Below are 14,474 nucleotides of genomic sequence, written 5' to 3' on the forward strand. Positions count from 1 at the left end.
GAAAAATAGCATACACGTTCATGCGCTTCACTGTTGCTGGGAATCGAAGCAATATTTCAAAACTAATTATAGAAAAATCATATTTGTCAACAGAATGTACAGAGAACAGCCTTTATATTTCTAAATATGAAGAGATAGAATGAAGATATTTTATTATAATTGAGCGAAAATATTTGATATAAACCAGTTTAATGACACCAAAGTGAGGACTGCATCTTATCACTAACAATGTTTTAGATTTAGAACGTCCATCACAAAAAGAATTGTGGCAGGATCAGTTTCTGTCATTCCTGTAATGATAGAATTTGAAAGCACGATCGAAACTATCTGTATAGTTATTCCCAGCTGCAAATCAATCACTATGCATGCTTGTCATTTTCAGAAAAATGCAACATGTAATTGGCAAGTTATTATTTTGTAGCATAGAAACATTAAGACATTTGGAGAAAAAGTTCCAAAGCATAATACATGATTACAGGGGATTTATTAAGTACTTAATGTTTACCATACTTTAGTATTACTAGCAAATACTTCATTTTATCTAGTATATACTAATGATCTTTTGTACAGCAATCTCTATATTTTAGTACAAAACTTCTTAAATTTTACATTTTCCAGTATTAAAATTAGGAAAATAATTTTTTAAACTTTTGTTTTAATAACTTTTTTTTTTGCTTTGTGATTAGACTGACATCTTTTCACATGCATTCTTATTCAGAGTTATGTAGTAAAACACATGGACGAGTAAACTTCACTCTCGCTCTACTTCCAATTATTTGAAAAGTTGTATTGCTTACTTGGATTTGAATTTTTTAGTTTTTGTTACACTTTTAAGGGAGGATTTTCCCTCTCCCCCTTAAGTACTATATAGTATAACATTACCTTATCCACTTTGTGGGCAACGGCCTCTTGGGAATAAGCTACCTTCCTCAGGTGAAAAACAAAACCAAGTGCCACTCTTGGACACTAAGAAGTTACTCAACCATATACAATCCAATTTAATGTGAAAATGTCACATCTGATTATAGTATTTAAGTCCAATTTTAAACCAGCAATTACTAGTATTTCAATTACTAGACTATTCTGTTCATAACAGGAACAGTTCTTTTTAATTCTGATCACTATCCTGTTGTTCATCTTCATATTCCATCTCAATCATCACTGCAGAACCATCATGGCTTAGTGTGATTTTGCCAGTTATGAGCTTACTGAGTTTTTCAAAGGTACCACAAAGTTGATTCACTTTGGAAAAAGAAAAGATTTTTGCAAGAGGTACATAGATAACATTTCCCTTAGCCATCGGCTGCATAATTTTACTATCAGCTTCAGAGAAAGGAAAATCATCCAAATACATCTGGAAACTAGATTGCTGAAATTGGGATTCTGTTCCAATAAGAGTGTCACAGTGCTTTTTATCTTCAGATTTTTTATAGTCCAGTTGTTTCCTTGCAATTATCTCTGCTGCTCGAAAAACTTCATTGACCACTGCATTTTGCAAATACTTTTCATCTTTAAGACTTGGATATATGACTTTGAAAATCTTTCTCAAGAAAAAACAAAATTCAAGACATTTATATAGCACATCAATTGTTTAAAGTCTTTACATATTTAGCTTTTTAGCACTATAAACTATACTCAACTTTAAACTTTATGGCAAGTTTACAATAAATCAGAATCAAGTTATAAACAACTAATTCTTTACATTTTCTGTGTAGATGCTCTTCCCACCTTAGGTACACAATAGGTACAGCTCCTTCCTGAGAGTTCAAGGAGCATAAAGCAAAATCATGATAAGTTCTGCCCCCGATAGCCTCCCACTGGCCAGTATGCTCCCACAGAGAGGGGCTCCTCCGGGTGCCATCGGCCAAACAATGCCGACTGGCAGCCCCAGGGGGAGAGCTTTCTCTGTGGGAGCACCTGCCCTCTGGAACGAGCTCCCCCCGGAGATACAGATGATTCCAGACTTACATACTTTCTGTCGGGCCCTTAAAACCTTTTTATTTCATCAAGTCAGGCTGGCCTAATCTCTCCAATTGTGTATTTTAATTTGGATTATTAATGGGAGATTTTAACTGTCGGGCCAAATTGTTTAATTCATTTTTAAATTGTTTTTATATTTTGTATTTGATGTTTTTTACTTCTGGCTGTTCACCGCCCTGAGTCCTTTGGGAGAAGGGCGGTATATAAATTTAAACTTTAAATTAAATTAAAATAAAATAGCAGAAGCCTGGAAATATCATAAAATTTGAACATGAGAAATTTGAACAAGCATGAGGGCCCAGACAAATATGCTCAGAACAAGTAAAAAAAATCTAGCAATACATAAAGCAGTTTATCTTACCTGAAATTTTGCACAAATTACAAGAAAGTTATTACAATCCACTGTTTACATGCTGATAGAAAGTAAATCTCCTTAAACATGAACTTATTTTTAAGAAAGTATATATGTAGAACTATAAATATGCAAGATATAATTGTTTCATTGAGTAGATTTCTTCTCATTTTTTACATATTTTACCTACAATTTGGGTCTTGGGAGCCAGCTTGCTTTTATAATTATTGCAATGTCCTGCAGTCACGTGACTGTGATTTTTGACTTTCCGAGTCAGCTTCAGACATGCAAAATCAATGGGGGAAGCCAAATTCGCTTAACAACCACATGATTTACTGAACAACCATGGTGATTTGCTTAATGGCCTTGGCAAGAAATGGTTGTAAAATCAGGTGTATCATGTGATACCTCACTTAATGACTCTGCTAATTGATTTTCCAGTCCCAATTTTGGTCATAATTCAAGGACTATCTGTATTGGTAGTAATCTCATAACATCCAAATGTTTTGGTTTAAATTATCTAAGAATAACAGTAGTTCTTAAGCTCCAGTTGACATATCTGAAAGACTTTCCATACTCTTGCTTCCTTGCTTGACATATTCATTTTGAAGACAACCTGAAATCAACTGAACATTTTTCCAGTAGATATTTTAACGTTTACAGCTACCCTGACCTAAAGTGTGTTTGATATAAAGAGGCAGAAACCCAGTATGATATCTTTCCAAAATAGTTCCTTCAAATGAAAATTGTCTGATCTTACAGAAGAAAAAGATCTACCTACCGTTTTATAAACTCTTCTCTGATATTCTTCAAATCTCTCAGGCTCAACATTTCTTAGTTTTTTTCTTACAAACACTCCAATTTGTGTACAAAATCCAACATCCTTCCCATGAGGTGGTTCTCCTACTCCAGTAAACTCTACTGTGTAATCATAACGAGCAGCAACACTTACAGCCCTAAATTTATGAGAAAAGAAAAATTAAGAAGTCTGAAGGGGTTTATTCTAACAAACAAGCACGTCACACATTCCAATCTTCTATGTCTACTCTTACATGCTTACAATATGGAAATATCTTAACTGCAACAAGAGAGCAAAAAGCCCAATAGAAGAAATAATTGTATTCACTTAGTGTCACAACAATACATGGTCATGCTTATGAAAACAGGTCAAAGAAAGAAGGAAGAGTAAGGCTTTCTGGTGGGAAGGGCATTCTATTTCTCCTTTTCTGTTATCACTGCAATGGGAATGTACCTGATAGAGCAGTGATGTGGACAACAGTGACTACTGGAAATAAAGCTACCATTTTACCATGCTTTCTATATGCAAAACCAGTAATGAAAAAATTGTCTCCCCGGTTTTGCAGTGTCTCTTTTGGGGTTTGTTTTTTACAACATATTTGGAAGCAAATAGGGCTGAGGCTAACAACTCTTAATTCTGTAACCTCAAAAAGAGAAAGGCAGCAACTTCCATGAAGTGGCTGCCTCTTCTTCATACTATTAAACATGCAGCAAATGATTCAAACCACTCGCTAATAGGCTTTCACAGATAAAAGAGAATTTTGGTATGTTGAATCTATGATAAGCAAGAGTAATTCAAGACCCATCAGACAGTATTTCTGAATATCACTAGACAAACCCTTTTCAAGATAATTTATTTCTATGAGAAAGGTTAAGATGATAAATTTCACTTTAGTACATGTCTTTTAAAATCTGGGTTCCCACAAATATGTAGAATGGATGTGATTGACTTGTTATATCATTTTCCACTTACTTTCCAATCATTGAGGTTACTGTTAAATCAACTAAATATGATAACCCTAAATACAAAACATTATCACCTCTGTGGGTTTCTTTTTTTTTTTCTGTCATCATTTCAAAACTGGTGACAGTAAAATATGAGATTGGTTTGATTTTCATTTCCTGCTTCATTTCTAGTTCCAATTCAAAGTACTGGTGTTAACATACAAACTACATTATTCTATGGGACTAAATTATTTGAAGATTTTTATTCCCACACATGCCTACTCATACACTGTCATCTTTATCATAAGCTTCCTAACAGACAGGAAGCAGCAGGTGAAGCTAGGCAAAATCACATCAGATACCTGTACAATTAGCACAGAAGCCCCCCCAAGGCTGTGTGCTCTCTCCACTTCTCTCTATATACCAATGACTGCATCTCAAAAGATCCCTCTGTCAAAGTACTGAAGTTTGCAGATTATACAAGTGATTGGTCTCATTTGAAACAATGATGAATCTGCATACAGACGGGAGATTTTATAACTAGCCCTGTGGTGCAACCAGAACAATCTTGAACTAAATACACTCAAAATTGTAGAAAGATTTTAGCAGAAATTTGCCTGTACTAACACCTCTTACAATACTAGACAACACAGTATCAACAGTAGAGTCCTTCAAGTTTCTAGGTGTTCTGTCCCCGTCTCACACACGCACACAAACAGACAGCCGGGGGTTAAATAAACTGGCAGACAACCAATTCTTCCGATAAGACGCTTGGCAGCAACCCAGTAGCTGCTTGCCAAGAACTTTTACTCAATAAACAAAATACACACAGTCAAAGTTTGTCCAGTTCATAAAATAAATCCAAGGCTGATAATGTTGTTTCCAAAGATGCAATGTGACTCGATAGTAGTTTTGTCTGTCACAGAGTCTGAATGGCCACCTCACCCCCTTTTATACCCTGTGGGGTGTGGTCCAGTGACTCAGCCTAATCTCTGGCACGCCTTTTCTTCTGTTGCGCGCGCTTATCTCTGCGATGCTGCCAAGAATCCAGCCAAGACTCATTACCCTCATCACTGTCCACCTGTGGCTGCGTGGACGTGCTTGGCCCCGGCTCTATCTCTTGCCCTTCAGCAGACACCGAAGGCATTGCCAGAGAGGAGGGTCCTGGAGAGGGAGGCCTTGCCAACTCCTCTCCTTCACTCTCGGAGTCCTCTCCTGCCAATGACACAGGCTCAGGTAACGGAGCCACAACACTAGGTTCTATCATATCTTAAGACTTAAAATAGACACCTAACATCAGAAACAACATCAAAAAAGCACAACAAAGAATGTTCTTTCTGTGCCAACTCAGAAAGCTCAAACTGCCCAAAGAGCTGATGATTCAGTTCTACAGAGGAATTATTGAGTCTGTCATCTGCACCTCTATAACTATCTGGTTTGGCTCTGCAACCCAACAAGACAGACACAGACTTCAGAGGATAATTAGAATTGCAGAAAAAACAATTGCTACCAACCTGCCTTCCATTGAGGACCTTATACTGCACAAGTCAAAAAGAGGGCTGTGAAAGTATCTACAGACCCCTCACATCCTGCACATAAATTGTTTCAACTTCTACCCTCAAAACAACACTATTGGACTCTGCACACCAGAACAAGAAGACACAAGAACAGTTTTTTCCTGAATGCCATCACTCTGCTAAACAACTAATTCCCACAACACTGTCAAATTAACTACTAAGACTGTATTACTATTCTTCTTCTCATCCTTACTAGTACCTATCTCTTCCCACTTATGGCTATATCCATGTTGCTTGTATCTTTACAATTTATATAGTTTTTATTGTTTCCTAGTATGATTTGATTGTTTATTAGTATCCTATGATTATTAGTAAGTGTTGTACCTTATGATTCTTGACTAATATATTTTATTTTTTCTTTATGTACAGAGGACATATGCACCAAAGACAAATTCCTTGTGTGTCCAATCACACTTGGCCAATAAAGAATTCTATTCTATTTTATTCTAGGAAGGCATCACTTCCCAACTGTAGTGAAACACCACTAAGTATCTACTATTTCTCTCTCTAGCACTAGGCAATGACTTTCTATTTCTCCCAAGCCTTTTAATATAATAGTTCAATATTTAAAATTAATGTATTGCAAAACACTGTTTAATGATTTTGGTTGCTGTTAGACTTTCACGGTTTGTATTTTTAATAGTATTGTTTTAATGTCCGTTTTCATGTCTGATTTAAAGTAGTGCAAGCCTAGGAAAACCTAGTTAAGGGTAGCATATACATTTTTAAAATAGCATAAGAGCAAGGAAGAAAAGATAACCTCCATGCCTTCAGAATTATAATGGTTATTAAAAGCAATGGCTTATTTTATTGCATTTTAATTTTACATTAAAATATCCATATTTGTTTTTTATTCTTTCACCACATCTACAAGATTGAAGGAACTTACCAGTTCTGAAATTGTGTTCGATTCCATTCAAACTTATGATCTGGATGTCTAAATAATGATACAGTTGGAAGTAAATAATTGAATTCTGAGTTTGGTGTGCTAATTACAATCATGGCTGGAGACATGAAACCAAATACTACTTCTGGAAATTTCTCAAGCTCTTTTGCTTCTAGGTGTTCTATTCTGTAATACGAAATTGTAAAAAAGATCTTTTTACTTCTCAGATCAAGTGAATATATTTACTTTTAACAATATCCCAGGACTTCAATGCACTTGTTACAATGAAATGATGCAGAGAACAGAAGTGATCACCAATATTCAAATTTTGGACACAGATGGAAAATCAATGGCACAGGAGCGAAACCAGAGTAGGAGAGAGAGGATCACTGTTCTGTTTGTCCTGAATCACAAATTAACTTTAATATACTGCACTGCCAGTATAAAAATTGGGCTTTTATACTTCTTTACTTCCAGATCATATTTGCATTGTTCTATGGTCTAAGAAATTGGAAAACTAAGAGAAGACATCCCTTATTTATGAAACTTTGCTAAGAACAGGAAACAGAAATGTATAAATATCCTAGATAACCCATAATCCTTTGAGTCATTCTTTCAGAGATATTTCCTCACCAATTTCCTTAATGCCTTCAACAATAATAGAACTTCTAATGTTCTGCCTTCACTGGAAAAGGCAGGATACATTCAAAGACGTAGCTGAAAACAGCCCATATTGAATTGCATAGCACAGTCAAACATCAGCACAGGAAATGGTTTATGACATTTTGTATAAAATTTTTTATACAAATAATTTTTATAAAATTTCTTCCACAAGAGCCATGGATTCCGGGTTTTGGATGCATTCTGTAAGTTAGCCCATCAGAGGTACCTTGGATCAAAGGTTATAAGAACAAGAATTTGTGTAATATATATAGAGAGAGAAAATTGTGTTTTTAGTCACCTGAGTTTGCTTTTTAAACATTCATCAACTAATATAAAATATCAAAGGAATACCCACAGTTCAATGCAGGTTACCATATCAAAGCCCAGCATACAAGGATCTTTGTGAGCAACCGAACCCTGAAGAAGGGTGACTGTCAACTGTCTTTCACTTGGCTGAAGATAGTCACTAGGAAGGGGAGACAACATATACCTGGAAGCAAATAAATTACACAGAATGAAAGCATTGTTTTGTCTATACATGTTGTGGCCTGCCAGCGGCCTGCGCGGATTGTTCCTGATCCCGACGACGAGGAGGCTGAATAAATTTTTGTGGGCACTGAATAAATTTCATACAGCATTATTTTTTGGAACTACTGTCCACTTAATTATTTTCCTGAATGAAAATGATAATACGTTTTCCTTACACATTAAAAATTGCAACATAAGCAAAGTTCAAAAATGGCACTATCAGGAAAGCAAAAATGTTTATATATTACTTTTTGATTAATTGTGCTAGAGATCTTTATAGTAATGAAATGCATAGCAGATTGTATATGTGAGAAAGATCAGAAACAAACAACCACATTCTTTGTTCCCTCAACTCCAAAATGTTGTAATCAACTCTCAATTAGGCACTGACCTATCATATCAATATTTTTAAAGAATATTTCAGAAATGGAAAATAGAACTCTCTTAGGAGAGAGAGACATGGAAGGAAGGAAGGAGTGAGGGAGGGAGATAGGTAGGTAGGTAGGTAGGTCGGTAGGTTTGGGGCAAAAAACATAGTTTTCCCAAAATTAACTAAAACATTCAACTTACATGGTTTCTTTCATCACTTCTTCACTGATATCTAGCCCAACAAGTTCTTCAATACAATTGCAGAATTTCAGCATCCAGAGTAGTCTACAATCAGCACATCCCAAATCTGCTACCTGTTAATGTGAAATTGATACAATTCCTAATAACATACGTAAGACTTGTTTGATACTGTTTTCTTATGTAATGAAAATGAATGCTGATTTAATGCTAGGCTTGATTAGAGTTTATTATATGGTGATAGAGAACTATGATCTACAGCACTGGGAAAAAAAATTGCTGTAACATTCTTAAGGGGACAATATCCTCACTACTACTTGTATTTATACAGCAATCGAATGAAAAAATTATGATGCATATATTAGCAAAACACACCAAAAAAAATTGCACATGTATACGACTCCTAAAATGAATCTTACCTAAAACTAGATCAAATATCTCTAATTTGATAGGTTCACACATCCCACTAAGCAATTATTATTTTAATCCAACTAACGGAGTAAGCCATATTATGCCATGAACCATACAATAATGTGGTTTGTTTTTAATTTAGCAAGCTGTGCAACTGTAGCTTTTCTGTGAATTCTAAATCCATATTTTATGGCTTTGCAAGTTATATATGAATGGATTCAACTGTGGCGCATATATTTATTTATTTATTTATTTATTTATTTATTTTTGAATTTGTATACCACCCTTCTCCCTAAGGACTCAGGGCGGTGTACAGCCACATAAAACATAGACTACAAATATTAAAATACCATTAAAAGATATATATAAATTTGGCCCCATAATTAAAAACAGTAACAAACCAATTAAAACATTTAAAAAGTGTTAAGCCAGCCCGGCTTGCTGGAAAAAGAAAGTTTTAAGGATTTTTTTCTTTAACATCCAGAAGAGCCTTGGTACTACAGTGGTTTAAAGCACCCTGTTATTAACACAGCTGCCTGCAATTTACTGCTGGTTCGAATCTCTCCAAGGCTCAAGGTTGACTCAGCCTTCCATCCTTTCTAAGGTAGGTTAAATGAGGACCCAGTTTGTGGGGGCAATAAGCTGACTTTGTATAAATATACAAAAGTATGAAGGCTATTGCTTAACGCACTGTAAGCCGCCCTGAGTCTCCGGAGAAGGGCGGCATATAAATCAAATTAAAAAAAAAAAAAAAAAAAGTGCTTGGTGAATAGTGTATTATCTGGGTCAATATACTTTGCATACAATTCTGATAATAGTACCATTTAAAAATACATAATTGTAATTTTTCAATTTCTAACATGTGTATAGTAATTACAATATGTTTCAGTAAATATAATACTATTTTCCCAATTTCTACTTTCTACTTCTTTTTTCTAACACTTAATAAAATAGCCACCATGTTAAAAAAGGTTCTATATCTATCCATCATCTCTTGCTCTTTTTTGAATTTCAAGTCTTATTAACTTTTTGGTGACTCTTGCTTCTCCTCTGGTATTTTGTAACTCCTTTTATCATGTTTATTTGATCTAAATATTTACTCTGCCACAGCATCTCTCTTGCTGTTGAATCTCTAGAGCACCCATCCACAGTTCCCCCATCATTTTTAGGGGATCTTTCTCTTTATTCTCTTTTCTATTTTGAATTCTTAAAAAATATTCTATTTGTTCCATGTTAGAAATTACTGCTCTCTCTCCCATCTCTTCGTCTGCTTGTATAATTTTTGGAATCATCTCCTCTATTCCTTCCTCAGCTCTTTCTGGACTCTCCTCTATTTTCTGAATTTTTTGTTCATTTTTTTATTGTCATTTGCCAGGGTTTTCCTAATCTCCCAGTATCAATTCCATCATCTCCCTATGATTCCTTGTTATATCTTCCGTAATACTTTGAAACATTAATAATATTTTTTTATAAACTGCATTGTTTTCTCCCTCTGAGGCATTTTGTGCTGGCATACTGCACTATTCACTACTCAATATTCCACCAAAATTTCAATATCCCAATTGTCCAAAAACACCAGTATTAATAAAATTTACAGTCCTGGAACTGTTCCTTAAAATCCCCTAAATTTATAATCCTTAAAATTTTCCAATTTGCACCCTCTAAATTTTCCAAATTTTTAAATCTTATTCAATTTTTCTTTCTTCTTTCGCCTTGTAGAATCTTCTGTCAGACAAGTTTAATAATCCAGATTAGCCCATCAAATTTCCCCAGATGTCTTTAATCCACAGTCAAATATTCAATTTCAAGGATGTTTCTTGTTAATTGTCTTCAAACGGTTCACTAAACTGTGGCTTTTCAATTAACTATGATCAAGCCAACAACAGCTTACTTGTGACTTCAGATTATATCACTTATCCACTACCCTTTATTTTTCTGATCTGGGTCTACTGTTTTATTGAAATGCTTTTTCACAGCATCTACTTGAATAACAACCACAATATTTAAAATGTACGCCCCTCAGTGCTGTGGTTCCCAATCTGTGCACTGCAATACCTTGGAGAACCATAACAGGATATTTTACTAAACAAAACTTTCTAACTATTCTGGGGTACTTGCAGTGCAGAGTTTGGGAACTACTATAGCAGCGATGGCGAACCGAGTGCCCAAACCGGAATGTGTGTGTATGTGCGTGCATGCACACACACCGGAACACTGGAAACCTGAAGACCAGCTGGCCCACGCGTGCATGCCTGTTTTTTGGCTGGTTTTTTTGGACATTTTCAGGATGTTTTTGGGCCATTTTCAGGCCATTTTTCAGGCCAAAAACGGCCTGAAAACAGCCCGAAAAATGACCTGTTTTTTGGCCGTTTTTCGGGCCATTTTGGGGGCTGTTTTCTGGTGCTCCGGCGCCTGCGAAGACCAGCTGGCCGGCGCACTGGAAACCAGAAAAGCTGGCGATGATGGCTCTGTGTGCCACCTCTGGCACCCGTGCCATAGGTTCGCCATCACGGTACTAGAGGTTCCATAAAATAAGAAAGTTTAAGAATCTTTACCTTAGTGTAAAAAATACTAAACACAAAAAAAAATACAATTTATACTATTCATGACAAATACATAAATCCTCCCTATATTAGTTGTTTGGAGTCTTCCTACAGTATTATAATTCCTAATTCAATTTTTTAAATGCGTTTTCTCACAGCAAAGTAATAACTTTAAGGCAATAGAGTTCTAATACAGTCAGCCATACTAAAAAAAATTGTACTAGGAAACACATACTAACCTTTTTAGGTTTATGCTTATCCACCAACTGCTTAATAAAATGGTAACGTTGCTTATACAATGGTGGTGTAAATGTAATAATCCTCACAAGGTCATCTTTTTTCATTGTTCCATCCATATTCAAAACTAAGAACAAAAAATAGCATTATTTAAATGCTATACAGGTAGTCTTCGACTTGTAAGTTTTTTTAGTAAGTTAACAACAGCACTGAAAGTGACTTGACTGTTTTTAACACATACAACTATTGCAGTATTCCCATGGTCACGTGATCAAAATTCAGATGCTTGGCAATTGATTTATATTTATGACGGTTGCAGCAGTCCAGGGTATTGTGATAATCTTTTCTGACCTTCTGACAAGCAAAGACAATGCGGAAGCCAGATTCACTTAACAACCGTGTTACTAACTTAACGGCAGGAATTCACTTAACAATTGTGGCTAGAAAGATCATAAAATGGGGCAAAATTTACTTAACAAATGTCTTAACTTAGCAACAGAAATTTTGAGTTCAATTTTGGTCATAAGTCAAGGACTGCCTGTAGTCTCAGAAACTCTTGTGCAAATTGAGATCCGAGTATATTTCATGGCTCTATAAATTACATACATATATACAAATATTGGAATCTGCTTTCTTTTGATTGTCATTATGGTTATCAAAATTTCTTTCACATTCCTTTTTCCTATAGAATTAATCTGCAACTCTTGAAATAAATCAGGTTTGATCTTATTTATACATGTCATTAAGTAATTCAATTGATAATGAACTTCTTTGGAGTTTTTTGACAAGATGAGATCTTTGATTTTCATTTTCTCTTTTTAGTTAGGCCTTTTATTCTAACACAGAATACTTTTTAAAACAATTGTGAATCAAAATAAAGACAAAGCAAGTCTGGGTTTTCGACTTTTTTCCTTTTTTTAATTACTTTATTAATGATCTGGTATATGAACTAAGTGAACTGTATTTCTTTCCTTCCTCTATATGAGAAAAAAGATTTCACTTTAGCCTTATGCAGATGATATGGTTTTGTTTACTTAAGCTCAGATAGCAGATGATAAATCTAAAGTGACTGTGTTTAAAGATGAAATGCCACATAGTAATAGCCAAAATAAAATTGAACAAAATTCCTCATATCAGTATCTTGGAATTTTCGGTGGTTTAGGTTGATTGAATTCTAATGTGAAAGCACTAAACCTAAAGACTTTGGATTTTTGATCAGAGGCAGGAGTGGTGTCCCCTGCAACACAACCCACGATTTACATACAGCCTGTGTGGCTTCCACCCCCCACTCCCCAATGCATCCCTGCATTTCTTAACTGGAACACCTGCTTAATAACCTGCAGTTTGGCGTTAACGATTGGGAGTGTTATATTTTTAAATATATTTTTGTTATTTCATCATTCTCTGTAAGAAATTCGAGTCTAAAAAAGTGGTATGGTTAAAATAGATTTATCCTCATTCATCTCTGTAAACTAATCTCCAGACATATCTAATCTACTTGCCACCTGGGTCTCCTCTCTTTCCTACTTTAGATCCCCCCTTTTTTCCCCTCTATCAGAGAAATGAATTCATCCAAATTGTGTAGGCATTCCCCCTTTTTCACCCATTGGGATTTTATCTATAATCACAAGCAAGAAGTTAATGTGACTATCTTTTTCTAATCTGAACTCCTAAGTACAAAAACCATTTACATTTGAAGCCCAAGGAAACTGGGTCCATTTTATATCACTGTCTCCCAATGAACACCAGTCAACTGTGCGGTCAAGTGGAGCAATTTCGCCAAACTTGTCAATTATTTCTATGGATGGAAACTAATCAAGGAGAGAAGCAACCTAGAACTAAGGAGAAACTTCCTAACAGTGGGAACAATTAACCAATGGAACGGCTTCCGTCCAGAAGTTGTGGGCGCTCTAACATTGGAGGCTTTCAAGAAAAGACTGGACAACCACTTGTCTGAAATGGTCTTGTCTCCTGCTTGAGCAGGGGGCTGGACTAATGACCCCCAAGGTCCCTTCCAACTCTGTTATTTTATGTTCTATGAGATTTTAACACTAGTGGTAGGTGAAAAAGAAAAAGCGAATGCAAAAGTTGAAGAGATTTTAGTGCTTCAGTAACTTGTTGAATCACAAGTGACAAGGCACACCAGGAGCCTGATTCCAGATCTCTTTTATCATTCTAGTACCCAAAGGTACTTTTTCAAGAAGCAACTGGACTTTCTGTTTTTTCTTTGAACATGTGTTTCACTTCTTGGATGAGAAGCAAAAAGTCTTCAAAGAAAAACCAGAAAGTCCAGTTGCCTCTTGAAAAAGCACCTTTGGGACAACCATGACCTGGATAACTGAGACTCTCCATAGACTTTTACCATTCTAGTTTTCAAAACCTGTATGCCTTTTTTTTTTAAAGGATATTTTTATATCATTAAAAAAAGCCTATCAGTGAAGACCTTTTAAGCGTTTAAGACCTTACTAAAAACGCTCAAATAAATGCCCGAGTTTGCACACACACACACACACACACACCACCTAAGCCTTGCACTACAATTTTAACAGTTCACAATTACGGTGCTAGACGTGCTTGACGAGACCGAAGAACATTCAACAGTCCGAGCTGAGTTTACAACAGAGCCCTCGGCTACCATACGGTCAGCCTCATTGCAATTCCGCGTGTCCTGCAAGCACAGCCACAGGAGACGTAGCCGCCTTCTCAATTCTTCTTCTCAACGGCGTTCTATTACTACTACGTGAAACGCCAGGCGTTGCAATATGTGGGCGGTTGGGCCCTCCTCACCCTCGCCCAATCAAACAAGCGAAGCAGGCTTCGGCCTTGCGCGCTCTCCGAGCCCAACCGAAGGGAAGCCGCGCGCTCCTCCTCCCTCCTCCTCCTCTCCTCCGCGGGCTTTCCGAGCAGTCCTCGGAGCCGGCTCAACCACCTCCTCTTCTCAGCCGCCGGCCCCCCTCAAGCTGCGATTGGCCGTCCCAGTCCCGGAA

The 14,474-nt window shown here is 36.2% G+C and overlaps 1 protein-coding gene across 2 annotated transcripts; it reads right to left on the reverse strand.

The window, feature by feature from the left end:
- Positions 1-137: 137 nt before the first annotated feature.
- On the reverse strand, positions 138-14,450 carry HENMT1 (HEN methyltransferase 1). Of its 2 annotated transcripts, none has more exons than XM_034437399.3 (7): positions 14,275-14,450; positions 11,490-11,614; positions 8,300-8,412; positions 7,557-7,691; positions 6,542-6,724; positions 3,114-3,288; positions 138-1,540 (listed from the first exon to the last, which is right to left on the reverse strand). In XM_034437399.3, the coding sequence occupies exons 2-7, from the start codon at positions 11,604-11,606 to the stop codon at positions 1,109-1,111; spliced, it is 1,155 nt and encodes a 384-aa protein (XP_034293290.2). In that variant the 5' UTR covers positions 11,607-11,614; positions 14,275-14,450; the 3' UTR covers positions 138-1,108. The 2 variants fall into 2 exon arrangements, with proteins under 2 accessions (XP_034293290.2, XP_034293289.2); XM_034437398.3 differs by having other exon boundaries at positions 14,048-14,439.
- Positions 14,451-14,474: the final 24 nt, after the last annotated feature.

This window comes from Pantherophis guttatus, chromosome 3 (genome assembly GCF_059756535.1).
Source record: "Pantherophis guttatus breed Tessera chromosome 3, ASM5975653v1, whole genome shotgun sequence".
Taxonomy (NCBI): Eukaryota; Metazoa; Chordata; class Lepidosauria; order Squamata; family Colubridae; genus Pantherophis; species Pantherophis guttatus.

Excerpts from the sequence above, each read along its gene's own strand:
- HENMT1 (XM_034437399.3), bottom strand. The coding sequence starts at position 11,606 with ATGGATGGAACAATGAAAAAAGATGACCTTGTGAGGATTATTACATTT. Across the intron at positions 7,692-8,299 it reads GAAGTGATGAAAGAAACCAT|GTATATGTTGTCTCCCCTTC; the intron begins GTAAGTTGAATG and ends ATTTGCTTCCAG. Across the intron at positions 3,289-6,541 it reads CGAACACAATTTCAGAACTG|GGCTGTAAGTGTTGCTGCTC; the intron begins GTAAGTTCCTTC and ends TCATAAATTTAG.